At 37.6% G+C, this 20,205-nt stretch overlaps 1 protein-coding gene across 1 annotated transcript in view; it reads left to right on the top strand.

The window, feature by feature from the left end:
* The window catches only part of LOC150095256 (uncharacterized), a 500,251-nt gene that overhangs the window by 177,125 nt on the left and 302,921 nt on the right, over positions 1–20,205 (top strand). The window contains exon 9 of the mRNA XM_090410231.1: positions 18,396–18,483. Within this exon, the coding sequence (XP_090266357.1) occupies positions 18,396–18,483 (88 nt within the window). The remainder of the gene's footprint in view (positions 1–18,395; positions 18,484–20,205) is intronic.

Here is a 20,205-nt window from a genome sequence, read left to right on the forward strand (position 1 = left end):
ATTTTCATAAATTTGTTTTTTTTTGCATTAATATCTAATCCAAATTCTTTACCTTCTTCAATTAGTAGCTGCAGTAATTTGATTAATTTGTTTCTGTTTTCTGCTATTAGAATGGTATCATCAGCATATCTAAGACTATTGTATTTTATACCATTGATACCAATTCCTGTTTTTTGTTTTTCAATCTTTTTCATCACTGTCTCACTATAGATATTAAATAGATTTGGTGAAAGGATACAACCTTGTCTAACTCCTCCTTTTATTTTCACTTCAGAAGTCTCAGAGTTAAACAGCTGCATTTTCTATTTGGTGTAAATCATTTTTATAATCTTAAGTACATGATCTTCTATATCTAATTTATCTAATATATTGAACATTTTATTATGTTTTACCCAGTCAAAAGCTCTCTGAAAGTCTATGAAGCATATGTAAATGTTCCTATTTCTTTCAAGTGATCTTTCTATTAGTATTTTTAGTTCCAGGATAGCATTAATTGTTCCCATTCCTCTTCTGAAGCTTTTCTGTTGTTCACTCAATTTGCTTCTTATGGCTCTTTCAATTTGTTTGTTAACGAAGGTTAAAATAATTTTAGATGCATGGGATATTAGGCTCACAGTTCTGTAATCCTCACAATTTTGTGCATTATGTTTCTTTGGAATTGGTATACAGATAGATGTTGTAAAAACTTCAGGTAATTGTATTGTTTTATAGATGTCATGAATGGATTCCACTAAATAGTTGTTATTATTGCCAGTCAAAGCTTTCAGCAACTCAGCTGGAATATTATCACACCCAGGGGATTTATTATTAGGAAGATTCTTAATTATATGTTCTACCTCCTTTCTTGTGGGTAGAATGGTATCTGTTGTTACGTTTAACTTAAGGTGTCGAGAATCATCCAATATGTTACCATTATCATCATCATAGAGATCTGATAAGTACTCCACCCATCTTCCATTTAACTTTTCCTTATCAATGAGTATGTTTCCATCTTTGTCCTTGATGTTATTAGACTGTGTGCATTTTGTTTTTCCATTAAGTTCTTTCACTTTCAGGAATGCTTTTCTGGTTTTGTTCCTATTTTGTAATTCTTCTATCTCAGTGCACTGCCTATTTATTCAGTTTTCTTTCAATCTTTTACATAACTGTTTGATTCTTTTATCCAAAGTTTTATATCTTAACCTTTCTTCTTCATTTGCTCCTCTTTTCCGTATTCTTCTTTCATCAATAAGGTTGATTACCTCTTGAGTTATCCATGCTTTTTTCTTTCTTTCTTCTTGTTTATTGATGTGGTTTTTAGCAGATGTTATGATAGCTGCTTGTAGTCTATTCCATTTAGAGGGTTCATTTTCGTTTTGCAACTGTGCAGACAGCAGTTCTGAAATATTTTCATTAAATTTTGATTTTATAATTGGATTTTGTACCATTTGCAGATCCCATTTTAGGGGTTGACTTCTTTTAAATTTTATTGTTTTCAGGCGAATATTCATCTTCATTAAGACCAGTCTATGATCAGACCCACAGTCAGCACTTGTCATCACCTTTGAGATCTGTATTCCATTGAAGTAACGTTTACTAACTACAATATAGTCTAATTGATTTTTGTATCTTCCATCCAGACTTTCCCATGTGTATCTTGCTGTTGGTTTTTGCTCAAAATAAGTGTTAGTTATGATGAGATTGTGCTTGTTACAGAAATCAATCAGCTTTTGTCCGCTCTCATTCTGAATCCTTAGTCCAAATGGGCCCATGTCTGTAGATGTTCTCTCTGATCCAACTTTTGCATTCCAGTCACCCATAGCACAAATAACTTGATCTTTCTTGCTTCCAACTTCCTTTATACACCATTCTATTTCATCATACATGATATCTATTTTCTGCTTCCTCATTCTGTTCTGTAGGAGCATATATATGATTGATCAGCATATCTCTAGGTTCAGATTTCACTAGAATTGCCATTACTCTATCTGATTTTTTGATTATATGGATAATGTTTTTATTAGTTTTCTTCTCTTCAATAAACACTAAGCCTCTTCTTGATATTTCACCACCTGACATATATATTTTATATATCTTACCATTTGGAAGTTTCGACTCAAAATCTGATGATCCTTTCCAAAACGTTTCACTTATTCCTAGTATACTAATATTCAATCTCTCCATCTCCCTCATCACACTAGCCAATTTACGGCATTTATTCAATCCTCTTACATTCCAAGTAGCAACATTCAAGCAATTTCTGCGTCGAGTTTCTTTATAGCAGTCACAGACTGACGATACTGCAGGGCCTGCTATATCACCCTGACACCACCGTTCCAGGCATATTGAGACTACCCAGGCTTTGATTCTTTTCTGTGTAGACATGATGCTTTACAGCGGCAATTTTTATGAAATGGGCCACCAGAACCATCCAGCCCCCAATATGAATGGAGGACTGCAGCTGTCGTTGGTTAGCTGGTCCCATGGACCTAGCCGGGAGGCCTACAAAGTAGTGCAACCGACCATCCCCTCATCCACCACCGAGGGGATGCCCTAATGCGCCATGACAGCCCAGCGAAGATCACTCATATACAATTAATTAACTCAAGAATAACTTATCTGAATCCGGAGCACTTCTTACACACCAGTGCTACTATTGCCTCACGAGTGCCCACTCCCTTTAGAGGTCTCCTGGTCTCCCTTAGAGTTTGCTGAAGGATCTATTTTATAGTTTTCTGTTCACAACCATTTTGTGATAAATTAATACCTAGGAGCTCAGAAATCAAACTCTTATATGAAATCATATCTGATCCTCTTTCATTAAACAACTAGATAGTGCGTAAGTTGGATATGATGATATATGGTTATTATGCATTTCATATACACACGAATGATATAGTAGTGCATTATATTATAGCATATAATAGAATATAATAATGTTCTAACCTATCCTCTCCAGCTTGTACACCAAGCTGCAAAACCTTTGCAGCTTGGCGTACAAGCTGGAGAGGATAGGAATAGATAGTATATTGGTTAGATGGATCAGAGATTGGCTCTCTGAACAATACCAGCAAATTGTGTATGACAGAGCCATGTCTCAAAAAAAGGAAGGTGACTACTGGTGTACCTTAGGGTTCTGTTCTTGAGCCCCCTGCTGTTTAACTTGTTTGTTAATGATATTTCATGTGGATTAACTGGGGATCTTCAAATGTTTGCCAATGACGCAAAGTTAAGTAGAATTATCAGGAGTAGTGCTGATGTTGAATAGACTTCTAGCATGGACAAATGAGTGGAGTTGCAGTTTTAATGTTAATAAATGCAAGGTGTTACACTTTGTGATACAAAGGAATAACGCTATGTACTGTATTGGTGGAGCTGTACTTCATGAAGTGGATGAGATTCAGGATCTTGGAGTGATGGTAGACAGTGGGCTCAAGTTCCAAGGACATATTGCATGTATTGCAGAGACCACACATCATATTGTTGCTATGATAAAAAGTACATTGACATGTAGTGTTAAGGAGGTGCCTCTATATAAAGTACTGGTCAGACCACATATGGACTATTGTGCACAGATTTGGTCAGCTAGTTTTCATTGTGATGTCGAAACACTAGAAAGGGTTCGAAGACGAATAATCAAAAGTGATATCAGGACTTTAGAGTGTTGGCTATGAAGAGTGTTTGAGAATGTGGATTACAGATGTTGGTGGTAAGGAGGAAAAGAGGAGATATAATAGAGAACTTCAAGTTAGTCAAAGGATTCTGTTATATTAATACAGAAGAAATTATAAAAAGAGTTGTGGAATGGGAAGAATGAGAGGCCATCCTTATAAAGATGTGGTGAAGAATGGTGTGAAGATGTTGAAAGTTTATTGTTCACTTGGTTAAACTATAATAAATTTAGTTTAATCCTTTATCCAAGTGTGAGCAAACAAAGTTTGCACCTGAAAATATCTTCAGGACTGAATATGGTGTTGTACTACCTTACTGGGATAAGGTAGTCCAACACCGGGAAACTCGCAGCAAAAGTGGACCAAGCTAACAACACTCCTATCCTAGTATCTCCCATAATGCAAAACACATCTCTTTGCAGATATGTATAATGTTATGCATTAAGGGATTGGCCACTACCCAGACTAGTTTCGACCTTTATTGAGGTCTCTTCAGTGGGAGCCAGGCCCAGAGGTGGAGATACCAGGCAGAAGCAATAGTGAGGTCATCCTTACGTATAGGAGTTGCCAAAAGGTGTGCCACCTTTTTTATTAAATTACTCTGGATTTAGAGAAAGATTTCAGGCGCAAACTTTGTTTGCTCACATTTGGATAAAGAATTAAACTAAATTTATTATATTATAATGGTGTGAAGAGTAGATTTTTTATGCGGAGAGTTGTTAGTGAGTAGAGTTTGTTGTTAGTGAGGCTAGTGTAAATAACTTCAAAGCTCATTATGCTGACATGTTGCTGGTTGAGTGGGCCTCCCACGATGAGTCTGTTGACTCGATGTAGATTACCAAATAATAATAATAATTATTATTATTCCAAATTATCCAATGTTTTACTACCATTAATTGCCGGTTACCTCTGATTAGGTTATCATAATTTTTATTATTTATTTAATAATAAGAATTTTTTTTTTTTACATGTGATTTATTCCAGAACACCTTCCAAATGAATGTACACCATAGAAGTTGATAAATAGAACCCCCCCCTTTTTTTTTTGTCATACTTCGAGCACTGTTTATACAGCTATACTATTTAAAATTTTTTTTGTGTGTATGTGAACATATGAGATGTGATAAAGAAAATTATATTTTCCTAATTTAATTATTTAACATGCTGTTTAAAATGAATCATTATCATTTTATCAGAAATTTTTCTAGTATTTTTTCAAATGTTTTGCAAAGCTGACAAGAATTTACAGATTGTAAATTCTCTCTGTACATGATTGGCTTGAATGCAGTTTGTGCAACTAGAGGGCATTTCTGAATCTTTCCTTTAATTCACCCCCCCCCCCCCACTTTTGATAAACATTTCATGTTTCTTTCAAACCTGCCTTCCTTAGTAATATTCTTTGAATTTGAAGATTGTTATTATTATTATTATTATCATCAAACCTCCTTGGAGTCAAAAGATTCATTGCAGGGGTCCACACTCTTATGCAAAAATATCAAAAAAAAAAAAAAACTGTACCTTAAATTCATTCATTTTCCACCAAGCAATGCATTCCACTCACCAACTACTCCATAAAAAGAATCTTCTCCCCTCTCCTTCGCTCACACCTTTATACATCATCCAGGGATGGCATGTTGCTCTACCCTTTGTCTTCCTCTACTCTATGATAAATCTTTTCCACCTTCATTCTTACTTATTTCATTAATTTATTATTTAATTTCATTCATTTTATTTATTTCATTAATATTTTTCACTTATTTTCTTATTTGATATCACTGAAAGCAAAGGTAAACTTTGAAAAAATATTTATTTTTATTTCAATCTTTAATGTTTTTACACTATATCTACATTATTCTCTTCATTTTTCATTCATCTCACTGAGCATTGAGACTGCTTGATTGACAGATGCTCATATAATGTAGGTTTGGGGGGGGGCAGTAGGCCACTTTTCACCTTACTTTTACCCTACTTCCTAATTACCAAATTATCATGTTAAATTATTTTTTCAACTACATTCTCTCTCTTTTCACAAAATTTAGATATACCCTCCTTGGGTAAGGAGGAATGGTTCACTACTTGAGACCCTCTGATCCAGTAACTGGAGTGACAAGAACTGACATGGAAAACTAATGTAATAAAGATAAGGACTCCAAAAATATTCAGACAAAGTCCTCATAGATTGCATTTTTTATTTAAGATATTTTTGGAGTGTAGTAGAGATGTAAGAAAACATAAGAAACAAAGAACATAAAAGCTTAAAAATAAAACTTTTATGCTTAAGAACAAAGGATAAATGATTAAGTTAAGAGGCTTTGTCCTTTCTTTTAAGCTTACACGGTGACCTGAATACATTTTTGAAAATTATGGAGACAACTACCGTGTTTGAAAAACTTTAGTTTAATATAACTAAAATCTACATTCGACGTTTTGACCTTTATGTCAAGGTCTGGAGCATACAACTATACACAGAAAACAAGCCACACTACAATCAAACTGGTTTGTTAAAGTTACTGACCAACCGCTACAACAATTGTTGGGCTGACCTCTGGTGAAAAAAAGTAAGAGGCTTTGTGTCTGGCATAACCAATAACCCATCATTCCATTATTCTTTAGCATGAGGCTTATTAGGTTTACTCTTCTTAAACATACATAACACATATGCTGAAAATATTCTTACGCAGAACAATTGTTTTAGCTGTTGAAAGTTTTTCTACTTGGTTATACTATAAATTAAAGATGCTAAGAAATTATATTCTTCGTTTCATACTTTATCCAAGTACCGGCAAACAAAGTTTGCATGTGAAGTAACTTCATGACTAGGGACTACTTGTATATAGAGGCTAACAACTTCACATCAATTGACTTAGTATCCAATAATGCAATGCACCTATCCTTACAGACATGCATAATGCTATGAATTGTGGGACGGGCCACTACCCAGACCGGTTTCAACCTTTATTGAAGTGAAAGAGTAAAGGGATGCTTATCATAAGCCTAGAGTAGTTAGTATAGAGGTGCAAGAGAGCTGGATAGTATTAGGAGAAAGAAAAGAGAGATTGATAGCATCAGAGATAGAGAAAATGTCCAAGCTCCTTTATGCCATCATATGGTAAGGGTAGCAAAAGTGAAGTATGAGTAGCAGTTAGCTAATGAAGCCAAATAGAATCTTAGGGAGCTCTTTCAATATGTAGCAGCAAAAAGAAAGAAAAAAGAAAGAAAGAAAGCTTATGGAAAGATGACATTGATTGGGAAAATGGTATAAGGACAACTACTGTGGAAGATATATAGTGGAGATACTTAATGAGCAGTTCATAAAGGTCTACCATTCTGGTTTTCCAAGGACGAAGAGATGTTGGAAAGGGTCCAGAGGCAACTACTTACTAAGGTAGTTTCTGATCTCTGGAATGTCAAACATGAGGAAAGGTTGGGAAGATGCAATTTACAGAGTCTAGTGGATAGGAGGAAGATGGATAATATGATGGAGACCTAAAAGTTAGTAAGGAGTTGTCATAGGATTAATGATGGAGAGGTGTTGCAGCAAATGGTGGAAGATTAGGGGAAGAACTAGAGGACATCTCTGGAAGCTGTATAAGGAGAGTGTGAGCAGGGGGAGTGAGAAGCAGGTTTTTTGCATGTAGAGTTGTGAATAATTGGAATGCCTTGCCTGAGAGTGTGGTGCCTTTAGAGAATTTGAGTGTGTTTAAGGTGTGGTATGATGAGCTGTGTGTATGACAAAAGAACCTCCTAGATGAGTCTTTGACTCTATGGGGTCTTGGAATAATAATAATAACAATAATAATATAACCAAAGCCTATCAGTTTTCCTTTTTCACTGATCTCATGCAGATGAACAGCCAAAATACCAACTGAAACTTAAGCGCAAAGATGACTGATATCCAGGTGGCTAGCCTTATCTGGGTATCAGTCATCTTTGCGTTTCAGTTCACTGCCTTGAGTTGGCCTTTTGTGCCTGGGATTGCTCTCTAGTCATCCTTGCAATTGATCATAAGACCATGAATTAAGAGCATGGAACCATTTAAAAAACCTCTCATCGCAAAAATAGACAGAATTTTATCTCCCCATGATAAATATTGCATAATGTGGGTGGTGTATACAACCTAGCCAGAAATTGGATATATCCTTGGAATGCTTGTTCCAGGAGATATCCTGGAATACTTTGTATTCTTTCTGAATACAAAAATCGTCTGACTGCACAATAAAATTTCCACAATAAAATATTATAAAGCATTTGTATGTCGTATTGCTGGTTTTCAAATCCATGTTTCTTTCTAATCTTTCGTAAATGGTATTTTAATTCATTAATTATAAAAATCAAAATTCTCTTCCCATTGTCGACAGTGGTGACTACTGCAAAAACCTGTTCTGTTGTAATGGAAATTCCCAACAACATACATAATCTGTTCCAAATAAGCAGGGCAAGAGGAAGCTGTAGAATGCATGTTCTACTGTTTTCAATCGATAACAGATGTCACCAGATTTTATCTCCAATGTTAAAATATCTCCATTGATGGCATTGACTGGAAGGTGACCATGTGCCATTCTCCAAGAACAAGATCCCTCCTGTTAGAGTATTCTTGGAACTTCAATAAGTTATGAAACAAAGTGTTGTTGTCAGTACCCAGCTGTGGATGTTTGTGGTGAAAGAGATTAAAGATTTCTTTATACCAAATTTTACTTTTTTTTAATGGAAAGAATGTCAGTGCCAGAATGTTGTAGCAGTCTTAGAGTTAAGCACAGAATGTTCATATTCAGGAACAGTCTCAGCTTTTGGACTAATCATTTTTTCCAAATAGGAGAGGATGAAAACCCAAGTAGTAATGGAGAAGGTCTGCACATGTGTGATTGGTCTGCAATATTTTATGGATTTTTGAAGCTTCACTGGAAGCTCAAATCCTCCATGCTTCTTTGATAGTCGAAGAAATTCCTTTTTAACATCTTGGTATCAGCTTAGACCAACAAAATTGCACAGGCTTACTATAAATAATTACTTTTCTTCAGGTTCTAAGATGTATATATTATATACAGTTGAGCAGGGAAAATTATGGTTTTGAGTACTATGGCTTTAGAAGTAAAGGAAAGTGGCCCAATTTTCCAGTCTTCCTAGGTTTCGATGTTCTTGTATATAAGTTCTTGAACTTGTAATATTGGGTAAGTGGAGAAGGGAATTCCAAGTATAATGAAGGGTTCTCTCTCTCTCTTAGGGATTAGTCCAAAAGGAATGCCTCCAAGATCCCACCTTCCAATACTTTTAATTTTGTCTCGTCTGCATTAGCAGTTAATCCACTGATCTTGCTGAATTTTTCCAAAATACCAAAAAAGATGTATATGGAATCATTATCCTTCAAAGTGACCACTACATTGGCATGTACTAATACCTTGGTTTCCTTCATAGTTGACGAAACTGTTATTCCTCACACAACATGTGTATTGTCAATTTCCTGTAAGAAAGGTTCAAGAAGCAATGCAAAGAAAAATGAACTAAGAGGGCAACCTTGCTTGACTCCTTTTCGAATTTTGACTGGATCTGAAACTCTTTAACTAGAAGGTGGGTAGTTGAATTGGCATAGGCTCCTGTAATAACAGCCACAGCTTTTTACCTACATCAGTTTTCTGAAGGATGTGGAACAGAAAGGGATTCAAGACATTATCAAATGCATGAGTAAGGTCTGCTGATAGCACTGCCATTGACTTCTTTTTTTTGTATTCACTAGTGGAGTAGATCACATCCAGATTAAATTCTATTGCTCGGCCTGGAACTCCATACACCTGTGTTTCTTCTAATTATGTATCTCATTCCCACTTTGAGCCTGTTACTGATAATGGTAGTCAGTATTAGATAGAGAAATAGATCTCCAGCTGCTGATTAAGGTGTGATCTCCATCAGGTTTTGGAATGAAGATGGTATAGCTTACTACAAGAACTAGAACTACTAGAACTTTACTGTCTTTAGGGGTGAAGCATAATGCTTTTAATCCCTGCTATCTGATAAGGTTACTGTGTAGGGAGAAATTTATGAGCTATGTGCTCAGCCCGAGTTGGGCAAGTTATGTCCTGAAAAGGAACTAGGATGGCCTTAGGTTGTCTATATTTGCATAATTCCAATTCATCACAATTTGCTGCTTATTGAACTAATTCATTTGGGTGCGAGGACGATTTCGAGAAGTACTTTATTGCTAGAGATTGCAGAAAACAGTAGATACATTTGTGTCTCGATGAAGTTGAACATTTCTGATGTACCATGGTGCATTTAAGATGATGCATAAGCATTTGTTTTGCAGTCTTTGCAGTTTAAGGATATTTGAGATATTTGGGGGATGCATAAGTGATAATGGGACAAATCATCAACTGGTAGAGGAGCAATTTGATTTTAATGTCCAGTTTGCTGTTCCTATTGATAAGAGGATAGAGCTGAGTGATGACTTTTGATGCCTTTGCACATGAGGATTTTGTATGCAGGCTGAAGGTTAGTTTTCTATCTAGCAGTACACCGAGATATTTGGCTTCTGTTTTCCAGGGAATTTTGATGTTAAATAGGAAGATGTCTTCTATGGGAGATATTGAACTTTTTGTGAACAGCAGAGCTCTGCTTTTTGAGGGTTTACTTGTAATCTCCAAATGGAGACCAGTGTTCCAATTTCAACAGGTTATCTTGTAGTTTCTTAATAACAAGATGCGGTTTAAGAGATCTGGCCAGTATTGCTCTATTGTCGGCATAGAGGGCAATGATAGATGACATCGGATTATGCGGGATGTCTGCCATGTAAATTGAGAAAAGTATCGACGCTATTGTCTATTGTAAAGTATTGCTCTATTGTCGGCATAGAGGGCAATGATAGATGACATTGGATTATGCGGGATGTCCACCATGTAAATTGAGAAAAGTATCGGCACTATTGTCTATTGTAAAGTATTACTCTATTGTTGGCATAGAGGGCAATGATAGATGACATCGGATTATGCAGGATGTCTGCCATGTAAATTGAGAAAAGCATCGGCGCCAGGAGAAATCCTTGAGGCACTCTAGCTAAGATCCGCCTCTGGGTAGATACTGTCCCATTTAGTTTAACTTGCATGCATCTTCCAGAAAGAAAAGACTTTATGAGGTGGATCAGATCCAGTGGAATGCCACCAAGATCAGCTTGTATAGGAGTCCAAAGTTCCATAGTTTGTCAAAGGCCTTTTCTAAGTCAAGGAAGACTGCTCCGGTGTATTGATGCCAGTTGAAGCTGGTGGTAATGTATTCAACTAGTCTATGGATCTGTTGAGTGATGCTGTGGAGTTTGCAAAAACTGAACTGTTCTGTAGGAAGGATATTTAGCTTGTTTACAGAGACTTGAATTTTGGAGAGGATGACTTTTTCAGCAATTCTGCCCAAATTCGATATCAGACTGATGGGATGATAACTTTGTGGCAACTGTGGGTCCTTACCAGGTTTATAAATAGGGACCACATCCGCCAACTTCCAAGCATCGGGAAAGTATTTAAATCTAAGCATGGCATTTATTATTGTTGTAAGATGTACACTGGCCTTTTGGGGTAGCAGTTTAATAACTTTATTAGAAATGGTGTCAGGTCCAGGAGCTTTTTTATTCTTCAAATTCTGTATGATGTCATAGATTTCGGCTGGAGAAGTAGGTGTGAGTTGGCTGGTACAGGTATCAGACCGTCCCAGCATGTATCTGATGGCTTGCATTTGAATGGTTATGGCGTAAGAAGACTTGAGAAAGTGTTGCAATGTAGTGGATGTGCAAATTCAGGGAAACTAGATTTGTTAAGGGGGGGGGGAGTAGATATACAGTCCTTAGGGAGGCAGTTGAATGTAAGAATGAATATAATATGCTAGAGCAAATAAGGACAACAAACCAGAGTGGGATAGTTAATATAAGGCATCAAGGTAGGGTTGGGGCAAATGGGGGTCTTAAATTCATGTACACTAATACTAGGAGTATTAGGAACAAGAAGGAAGAGTTTTTGGCCATGGTTGGCACTTCCAGACCACAGGTTATTGGTATTAGTGAAACATGGCTGACTGTAGATGATATAGCTAGTGGGATTGAATGTGATGGGTATAGTGTGTTCAGGAATGACAGGGAGAATAAAATGGGGGGAGGAGTATTGTTGATGATAGCTAATGAGCTACAGCCAAGGAGAATAGAAGTTGAATTGCAAGATAGAGAAAAGAGCACATTTGAGGCCATTTGGTGTGAGATTGTGGCTAGCAGAACTAAATATACAATTGGGTGCTGCTATAGACCAGGTGATGGAAAAGATAGTGGTGACAATATGCACAAGCAAATAGAAGAAATGAGTGGAAGGAGGGTGATTATTATGGGAGATTTCGACTATGGTCGCATTGATTGGAGTGAAGAGAGGACACACGGGAGGAAGGAATTGGATTTTATGCGGTTATTAAGGGATAACTATCTGCGACAGCATGTAATGGAAAATACTAGGGGTCAGAGAGTGCTTGAACTAGTAATTACATCTGAGGATTTGGCTGTAACAAATATGACCACATTGCCACCAATCGGTGAGAGTGATCATAGGGTCTTGACTTGGGAGGTGGCTAAAGGTGTAGAATTCTCAATTAAGACAGGGTACATGTGGAATTATTGGGCTGGAAAGTATGACAAGCTTAGGAGTTAGATTGGCTCAGTGCCATGGCATGTACAACTGCAAGGACTAGAAGTTGATAGTGCATGGGAGGTAGTTAAGAAGTGCTTGCATGAAGCAATGGCTGACTGTATACCTAGAGTCCGAATAATAAATCAAGTAGGGGTTAAATGGATGAATAGTACCATTAAGCTTGAGCTGCAAAAAAAAGAAACAACTATGGAGGGAATTTAAGGAGAAAGGTGACAGGCAGGCACATGAACGGTATAAAGCGCAGGCCAGAAGGGTGACGAGTGTGGTAAGAAAAGCAAAAATGGATTACGAAAGAACATTGGCCATGCAGGCAAAAGAGAATCCTAAACAGTTTTTTAGATATGTAGCAAGTAAAAGGAAAAATGTACATGGCAGAATGATTTTAAAGAATTCCGATGGTAGGGAGGTAACTGAATCAGTTGAGATAGCTGAGTTACTGAGTGAGCACTTTGCAAGAATATATCATCCAGGTGGTGACATTGCAGAAACAAATAAACCAGTAGATTATACGGGAATTGTGGTGAATGAAGTGGAGGTGAGTAGTCTATTGCATAACCTCAATGTCAATACATCCGTGGGATTGGATGGTATACCAGCTCGTGTAGTACGAGAAGCAGCTAAAGAATTGTCAGTACCCTTGACCATTTTGTTCAATTTGAGTCTCATGTCTGAGTTAGTCCCAAGCGGGTGGAAAGAGGGGAAAATAGTTCCACTGCATAAAGGTGGTTCCAAGACTGCTGTTGTAAATTACCGACCGATTAGCATATCAGGAATCATTGTCAAGGTCTTAGAGAAATTAGTCAAGAAAAGAATACAGGATTGGATAGATGAAAATGGGATATTGTATGGGGGACAACATGGTTTTGTGAAGGGCAGATCATGCCTCAGTAACTTGTTCACGTTTTATAACACAGTGACGGCTGAACTGGATAGGGGTAATGGGTTTACAGTGATACTACTGGACCTTGCCAAGGCCTTTGACAGGATACCACATGGAACCCTAATCAGTAAACTGGAGCAGATGGGGATAGATATAGGGTTGGTAAGATGAATAGGAGGGTGGTTGAAGGAGAGATACCAGAGAGTGGTTTATTCGGGAGTGGAGTCAAAAAGACATCTTGTGACTAGTGGAGTACCACAGGGCTCTGTTCTTGGACCACTGCTTTTCAATTTGTTCATCAATGATATTGGAAAGGATTTGAGAGGAAGTATTCACTTGTTTGCTGATGATGCAAAGTTGGGTAGAGCAATTGTGAGTGCACAGGATGTCAATATTTTACAGGATGATTTGGATAGTTTGGAGGACTGGGCTAGGAAAAATGGATGTCAGTTTAATGTGGCAAAGTGTAAGGTTATGCACTTTGGGGTGAAAAGAATAGCAGCAGTATATCGCATAGGCGTAACCGTACTCCAGGAGATTGATGAGGCCAGGGATTTGGGAGTGCTGGTGGATAGGGAGTTGAAGTTTAGGGGGCACATTGCAAAAGTAACTAAAACAGCTCACCAAATCACCTGGCTTATGAAAAATACTTTAGCATGCATAAACAAGTTGTTTTTCCTCTGTATCGAGCCTTGATAAGACCCCATCTGGACTTCTGTGCCCAGTTATGGACACCAGGGTTTCTTCGTGATGGGGAGGAAGTGGAGAGGGTCCAGAGACGAGTGACCAAGATGATAGCAGGTCTGTGGAATGAACCTTATGAGAATAGGTTGAGGATTTGTGGGTTGCAGAAATTGGACGATAAGCGAAGGAGGGGTGATATGATTGAGACATTCAAGTTACTGAAGAGTTTTTATAAGATTGATCCAGAAGATATTTTTGAAAATATGACTGGTGGTGGGAGGACTAGGGGCCATGCATGGAAGCTGGGCAAGAGCAGTTGACAAGGGTGTTAGAGCTAGGTTTTTTACTTGGAGAGTGGTGAATGAGTGGAATAAGCTTCCAGAGTCTGTTGTGGGTGCTACGACCGTGAGTGAGTTCAAGGCAAGATATGATAGGTACTGTGTGAATGTTGAATAGTTGTTCCAGGCATGATGTTAGGGCCTCCCTCGATGAGTCTGTCGACTCCTTGGAGTTTCCCGGAACAATAATAATAATAATAATAATAATAATAATAATAATAATAATGTGACAGTGGATTTTATAAATATGATTGAAGTTCAAGTTATCATATGAAGGGCTGCACTACTTTTCTAAATTTTTAACTACGGTTTCGGCTTTTTCAGCATCTGAGTGAAAAATGCCTAAATCCAATTTGAGAGGGGGAAGAGTTTTATTTTTATTTTTGATGTTTCTTAACAGTTTCCAAATGGTTTGATCACCAGGTGAAATGGAAGCTAATTTATCTTCCCATAGCTTGTATCTGTGGGCCTTCAGTGCATCTCTCACTGCACTATTCAACCTGTTGAGTAACTTTTTATCTTGGGGAGCCCTTATATTAAGGTCTCTCTTCCTTGCCTTATTTTTTTCCCTGATCAAGTTCATAATCTCTTCTGGTAGTCGTTTAGTCTTAGAAGCAGGCGTATTTGAGGTGATGTATGATAAGGCTGTATTAGTTTGTTGAGTAAATTTATTGACTGCAGAATCAAATTCCTCCTTGGAGTTTATATGAGGAACAGGGCCAGAGTAGTTCAGGAGCAAATTGGATAATTTTTCCCAAGGTGTGAGGCGGGGGGACATTCCCTTCTGATTGCCCATCTGGAGCAGAATAGGGTTGTGGTCAGAGGTTAATTCATCTAGCGAATCCAGATGGTACTGCAATTTGACATTTTGGAGGACAACTATATCTAGGACGTTGGAGGAGCCACTTGGACTGAGGTGAGTTGGTACTGAAGGACTAACCACATCTATACAGTTGGAACTTGAACAGTAGCAGTATAGCTTACTACAAGATTGAAGTAATGCAAAGGTCATATTGGCATATACAAGTAGTCAAAAGCGTTCACAACTTATTACTAAAATACTTTGGATTAGAGACAGATGTTGCAAGTTTTACCAGTTGGTTATTATGTAAATTAAAGATGCCAAGAAATTATATTCTTGGTTTCATCCATTATCCAAGTGTCAGCAAACAAAGTTTGTGTGCAACTGGTCTGGGTACTGGCCCTTCCCATAATGCATAGCATTATGCATGTCCATAAGGATATGTGCATTTCATTATTGGATTCTAAGGCAATTGATGTGAAGTCATTATCCTCTATATACAAGTAGCCCAGTCATGAAGTTACTTCACGTTCAAACTTTGCTGACACTTGGATAAAGTATGAAACCAAGAATAAAATTTCTTGTCATCTTTAATTTATAAATTATTATTATTATTATTATTATTATTATTATTATTCAGGCCTCCATGGAGTCAAAAGACTCATCGTGGGAAGTCCTTCCTAAGAACATAAAGTCTGTCAAGACTCATCGAGGGGACATTCCCCCTAAGAAACACAAAGTCTATCATACCACTCCTTAAACTCATTGACCGTTCTTGCCCTCACCACTCTATCAGGCAATGCATTCCACAGCTCAACCACCCTCCATGCAAAGAAACCACTCCTCACCCTCTTGCTCACAGTTTCCTTTTGTAATTTCCAGGGATGGCCTCTTGTCATCACTCCTTCCTGCTGTTCGACCAAGTGAAAGAACTCCCCAGTGTCAACCCTGTAACCACCTCTCAACAGTTTAAAAGTCTCAATCATATCACCTCTCCTTCTTCTATCTGCCAAACTCTGCAGTCCACATTCCCTCAGCCGATTCTCATAACTATCCTTGTACAGTCCTTACACCATCTTTGTCATCTGTCTTTGTATCTTTTCCACAGTTAATTTATCCCCTTCAAATCCTGAGGACCAAATCTGAGAACAATAATCCAAGTGTGGTCTGATCAGAGACTTATACAACGGATTAACCCTCTTATCTCTGCAGGTCAGTGTCCTTTTCATAATTGCAGCAATCCTCTGTGTTACCTTCACCACCTTTGCAATATGTCCCCTAAATTTCAGGTTTCTATCAATCATCAACCCCAGATCTCTTGTCTCCCCAACTTCCTCCAGTATAACTCCTCCCATAGAGTATGCAGCACCCCATCGATGTTTCCCAAACCTCAAGACCTTACATTTTGCTGCATTAAACTGACATCCCCATTCATTTGCCCATCTATCTAGCTTATTTAAATCCTCTTGCAGGGCTACCACATCTGCACTATTACTAATAATCCTTCCCAGCTTCACATCATCTGAAAACAACTGAATATCCCCCTGCAATCCACTGGCTATGTCATTGATATAAAGGTTAAACAATATAGGTCCTAGTACTGAGCCCTGTGGGACCCCACTTGTAACCCTCTGCCTCCTGGAAACTGCTCCACCATACACAACTCTCTGATACCTATCAGACAGCCAATCCTGAATAGAGTTGACCAATCTGACATCCAGACCCATGTGCTGCAACTTAAATATCAGCTTATCATGTGGCACCCTGTCAAATGCCTTTGCTAAGTCTAAGAAAATTGCAGTATATGCCTTTCCTCATCTAATGTTCTTGTAACTTTATTATAAAAGGCTAGCATATTGCTAAAACAAGAGCGCCCTTTCACAAATCCATGTTGACTCTAACAATTAACATTACCCTCATCTGCCCAGTGCTGTATACGGTCCCTCACTACTTTCTCCAAGATCTTAACAACTACTGATGACACACAGACTGGTCTATAATTAGACGCTTCCAGTCTGCTACCACCCTTACGCAATGGCACTATGTTACCTTCCACTCCATGGGCACCTTTCCCACAGCCAGACTTTCATTGAAAAGCCAGGTTAAAGGCACTGTCAGTTCCTTAGCACATTCTCTCAAAACTCGTGATGAAATACCATCCAGTCCCAAAGCTTTATTGGCATCCAGAGTTCTCAGTGTCTGAAACACACTCTCCTCCTGTACCTCTAAACTTTGAACCTGTCCTATCCCTCTAGCATTAAAACTGACTCCTCCAGGATGAAATACTCCAATAAAGTGGTCATTGAACAATTCTACTATGTCCTCTGCATCAGTCACTCTATTCCCATTTTTATCCCACAATATCATTCTTCTGCAGTCATTTCTCCTCCTACTGGCCACATAGCTAAAAAATTCCCTAGGATTTTCTTTGGATCTTAGGCCAATTTCCTCTCATATTCCAGTTTCGCTTTCCTTACCACGCTAGTCACTCTTCTGGCCTGTGTCTTATATTCTTTATGCATCCTCTCTTCACCTGTCTCCTTATATCTCTTCCATAGCCTCTTTTTCACATGCAATTCCTGTTTAATATTGTTTGTCATCCACTTTACTCCAAATTGTGTCCTCTTCTTCACTCGTGGTATACAACTTACCATTGCTGCTAACAAATATTCTTTCACAATTTCCCACGCACTAACGATATCCCGGCCTTCCAATTCCTCCCTCCATGAAACTTCCCGAAGTTGACGTCTAAGACTATTATAATCACCTGCATTATAATTCCACATAAGTTCCCGTCTATTTGATACTCCTGCATGTCTATTCATTTTCCAAGTCAAAACCATATGGTCACTCTCTCCAACTGGTGGGAGAGATGTCATCTCAGTTATTATCAACTCTTCTGATGCTATAACCAAATCTAAAACTCTTTCATTCTTTCATATGAAAGCAGGTATATAAAAGTTTTTTTCTCTGTTTTAAATATTACATTTATTATGAATTTACTTTAAAAATATGTTACTTTATCATATATTTTTTGAAACTAATTTAAAAAAAACTAATTTGGCTGGGTAAAAATCTTATCCTTTTGCTTATTTACAAGTTAAAATTTCTTATTCCTATTTCACTTTATATGAAGATCAAAACAGGTTGCTTTGGTTCATAGTGAAAAGGACCAAGGCATCTCATGGAAGTGTCATAATATAAGCAGTATTAGAAATTCATTTAAGACTTGAACATTTATTTCAGTAAATGCACACTTCTATTAAGTAAATTAATCAAAGGAATTTTTCCTATTCAGTCTTTATTACTTTTGCTATCAAGCTCAAAGCCTTTTCATGGTCTGAAATGTTTGATCATATCATGAAACTTTTTTAGGTTTGGTTCTCTTCAAGTAAGAAGATTGGACGAGTTGATACATTTAACCAACATGGTCAACTGTCAGCTCTTTATGATTTTAACACAGGTAAAAGAGTTTTCTTTTCAAATGAAAGTAAATTATGAATTATGGTAGTCATAAGTTACTGGTGCTATAAATATTTATTCAATACTGAAATTATCAATATTCCATTCGCCATTAGTTTTAAGGGCAGATTTCTTCCGAAATTAAAAGTGTTAAACCATTCTTAGCAACTTTTAAAGAATTCCTGAAATTCTTTAAAAGTTGCTAAGAATTCTTAATAATTCTTAATAACATTTTTTTTTGATTCAGAGGGCATCATTCGCCACGAATTTCTTCCAAAAGGAAAGACAGTGAATAAAGAGTGTTATCTTGAGGAGGTAATGCAACGTCCTTGTGAGGCTATCAGGAAAAAAAAAAAGACCTGATGCTTGGATGGAAAACCGATGGATGCTTTATCATGATAATGCACTTTCACAAACACATTACTAGTCTGTCGATTTTTGGTGAAACATGAAACAATGTTTGTTCCACAGCCTGCTTACTCGCCTGATCTCACACCAGTAGATTTTTTTTATTCCTCAAATTGAAATTGATATTGAAAAGCCAATGCTTTCAGTCATTTGAGTTGATAAAGAAAAAATGGCTAGCAGAACTGTGCAGTATTCCAAAAGAAGCATTCCAGAAATGTTTCAAAGGATAGAAGAAACCCTGTCAGTAGCGTATACAAAGTGGAGTAGAGTAATTTTTTGAAGGCGACAAGACAGAATAGCTTCGAAGGTAGACAGGAAAATTTTTATTTAAAAAGTTCAGGAATTATTGTTATTATTATTATTAACAACATCTGACCTCCATGGAGTCAGAGACTCATCATGGGAGGTATACAACGCAATGTTTATCCAGCCGTGCTTTAAACTGATTCAGTATTCACAACACGCTCAGGCAATGCATTTCACTCACCAATCATTTTCCATGCAAAGAACCTTCTCCTCACTCCTCTACTCACACCTTCCTTATAGAGTTTCCAGCAAAGTCCTTTTGTTCTATTCCCTCTCTTATTCTATGAAAACTTTCTTCCATCTCATCCTGACTAGCTTATATGTCTCAATCATACCCCTGCTTTCTCCTATTCACGAGGCTCTGCAACTTACATTCTCTCAATCTGTTCTCGCACTCCACATTCCAGAGACCACTGACCACTTTTGTGAACCTTCTCTGGACCCTTTCAAACATATCCTTGTCACCATGAAAATCCAACGACCAAATATGTGCATAATAATCCATATGTGGCCTGATCAAAGCCTTATGCAGTGGCTTTATAACCTCCTCTCTATTTCTGCATGTCAGGGTCCTCCGCATCATTGCCATTATCCAATGTGATGTTTTCAAAAATTGTGCAATGTGACCCCTGAATGTCAGGTCTTTGTCCACCATCACTCTTAGATCCCTCATCTCCCCTACTTCCTTTAAAGTTTTCCCATCAAATGTATAATTTGCATCCCATCATTGCTTACTATATCTCAAAACCTTACACTTTGCAAAATTGAACTGATAGTTCCACTCACCTGCCCATTCATGCAATGGGCAGGTGAGTCCTCTTGTAAGGCCATAATATCTGCTTGACTCTGCATTGCTTTCTCCAGTTTTGCAACAGCTGCATATTACTAGTTAAACCCATCTGCTGGGTTTAACTAGTAATATCTTAAACATATCTTAAACATACAAATTGAACTACAGTAGTTTCAAAACTGACCCCTGCGGTACACCACTAGTAACCATTCTTTTTCG

The sequence above is a fragment of the Typopeltis vanoorti genome, chromosome 20 (assembly GCF_054136105.1).
Source record: "Typopeltis vanoorti isolate ZY-2024b chromosome 20, IOZ_Tvanoo_1.0, whole genome shotgun sequence".
Classification (NCBI taxonomy): Eukaryota; Metazoa; Arthropoda; class Arachnida; order Uropygi; family Thelyphonidae; genus Typopeltis; species Typopeltis vanoorti.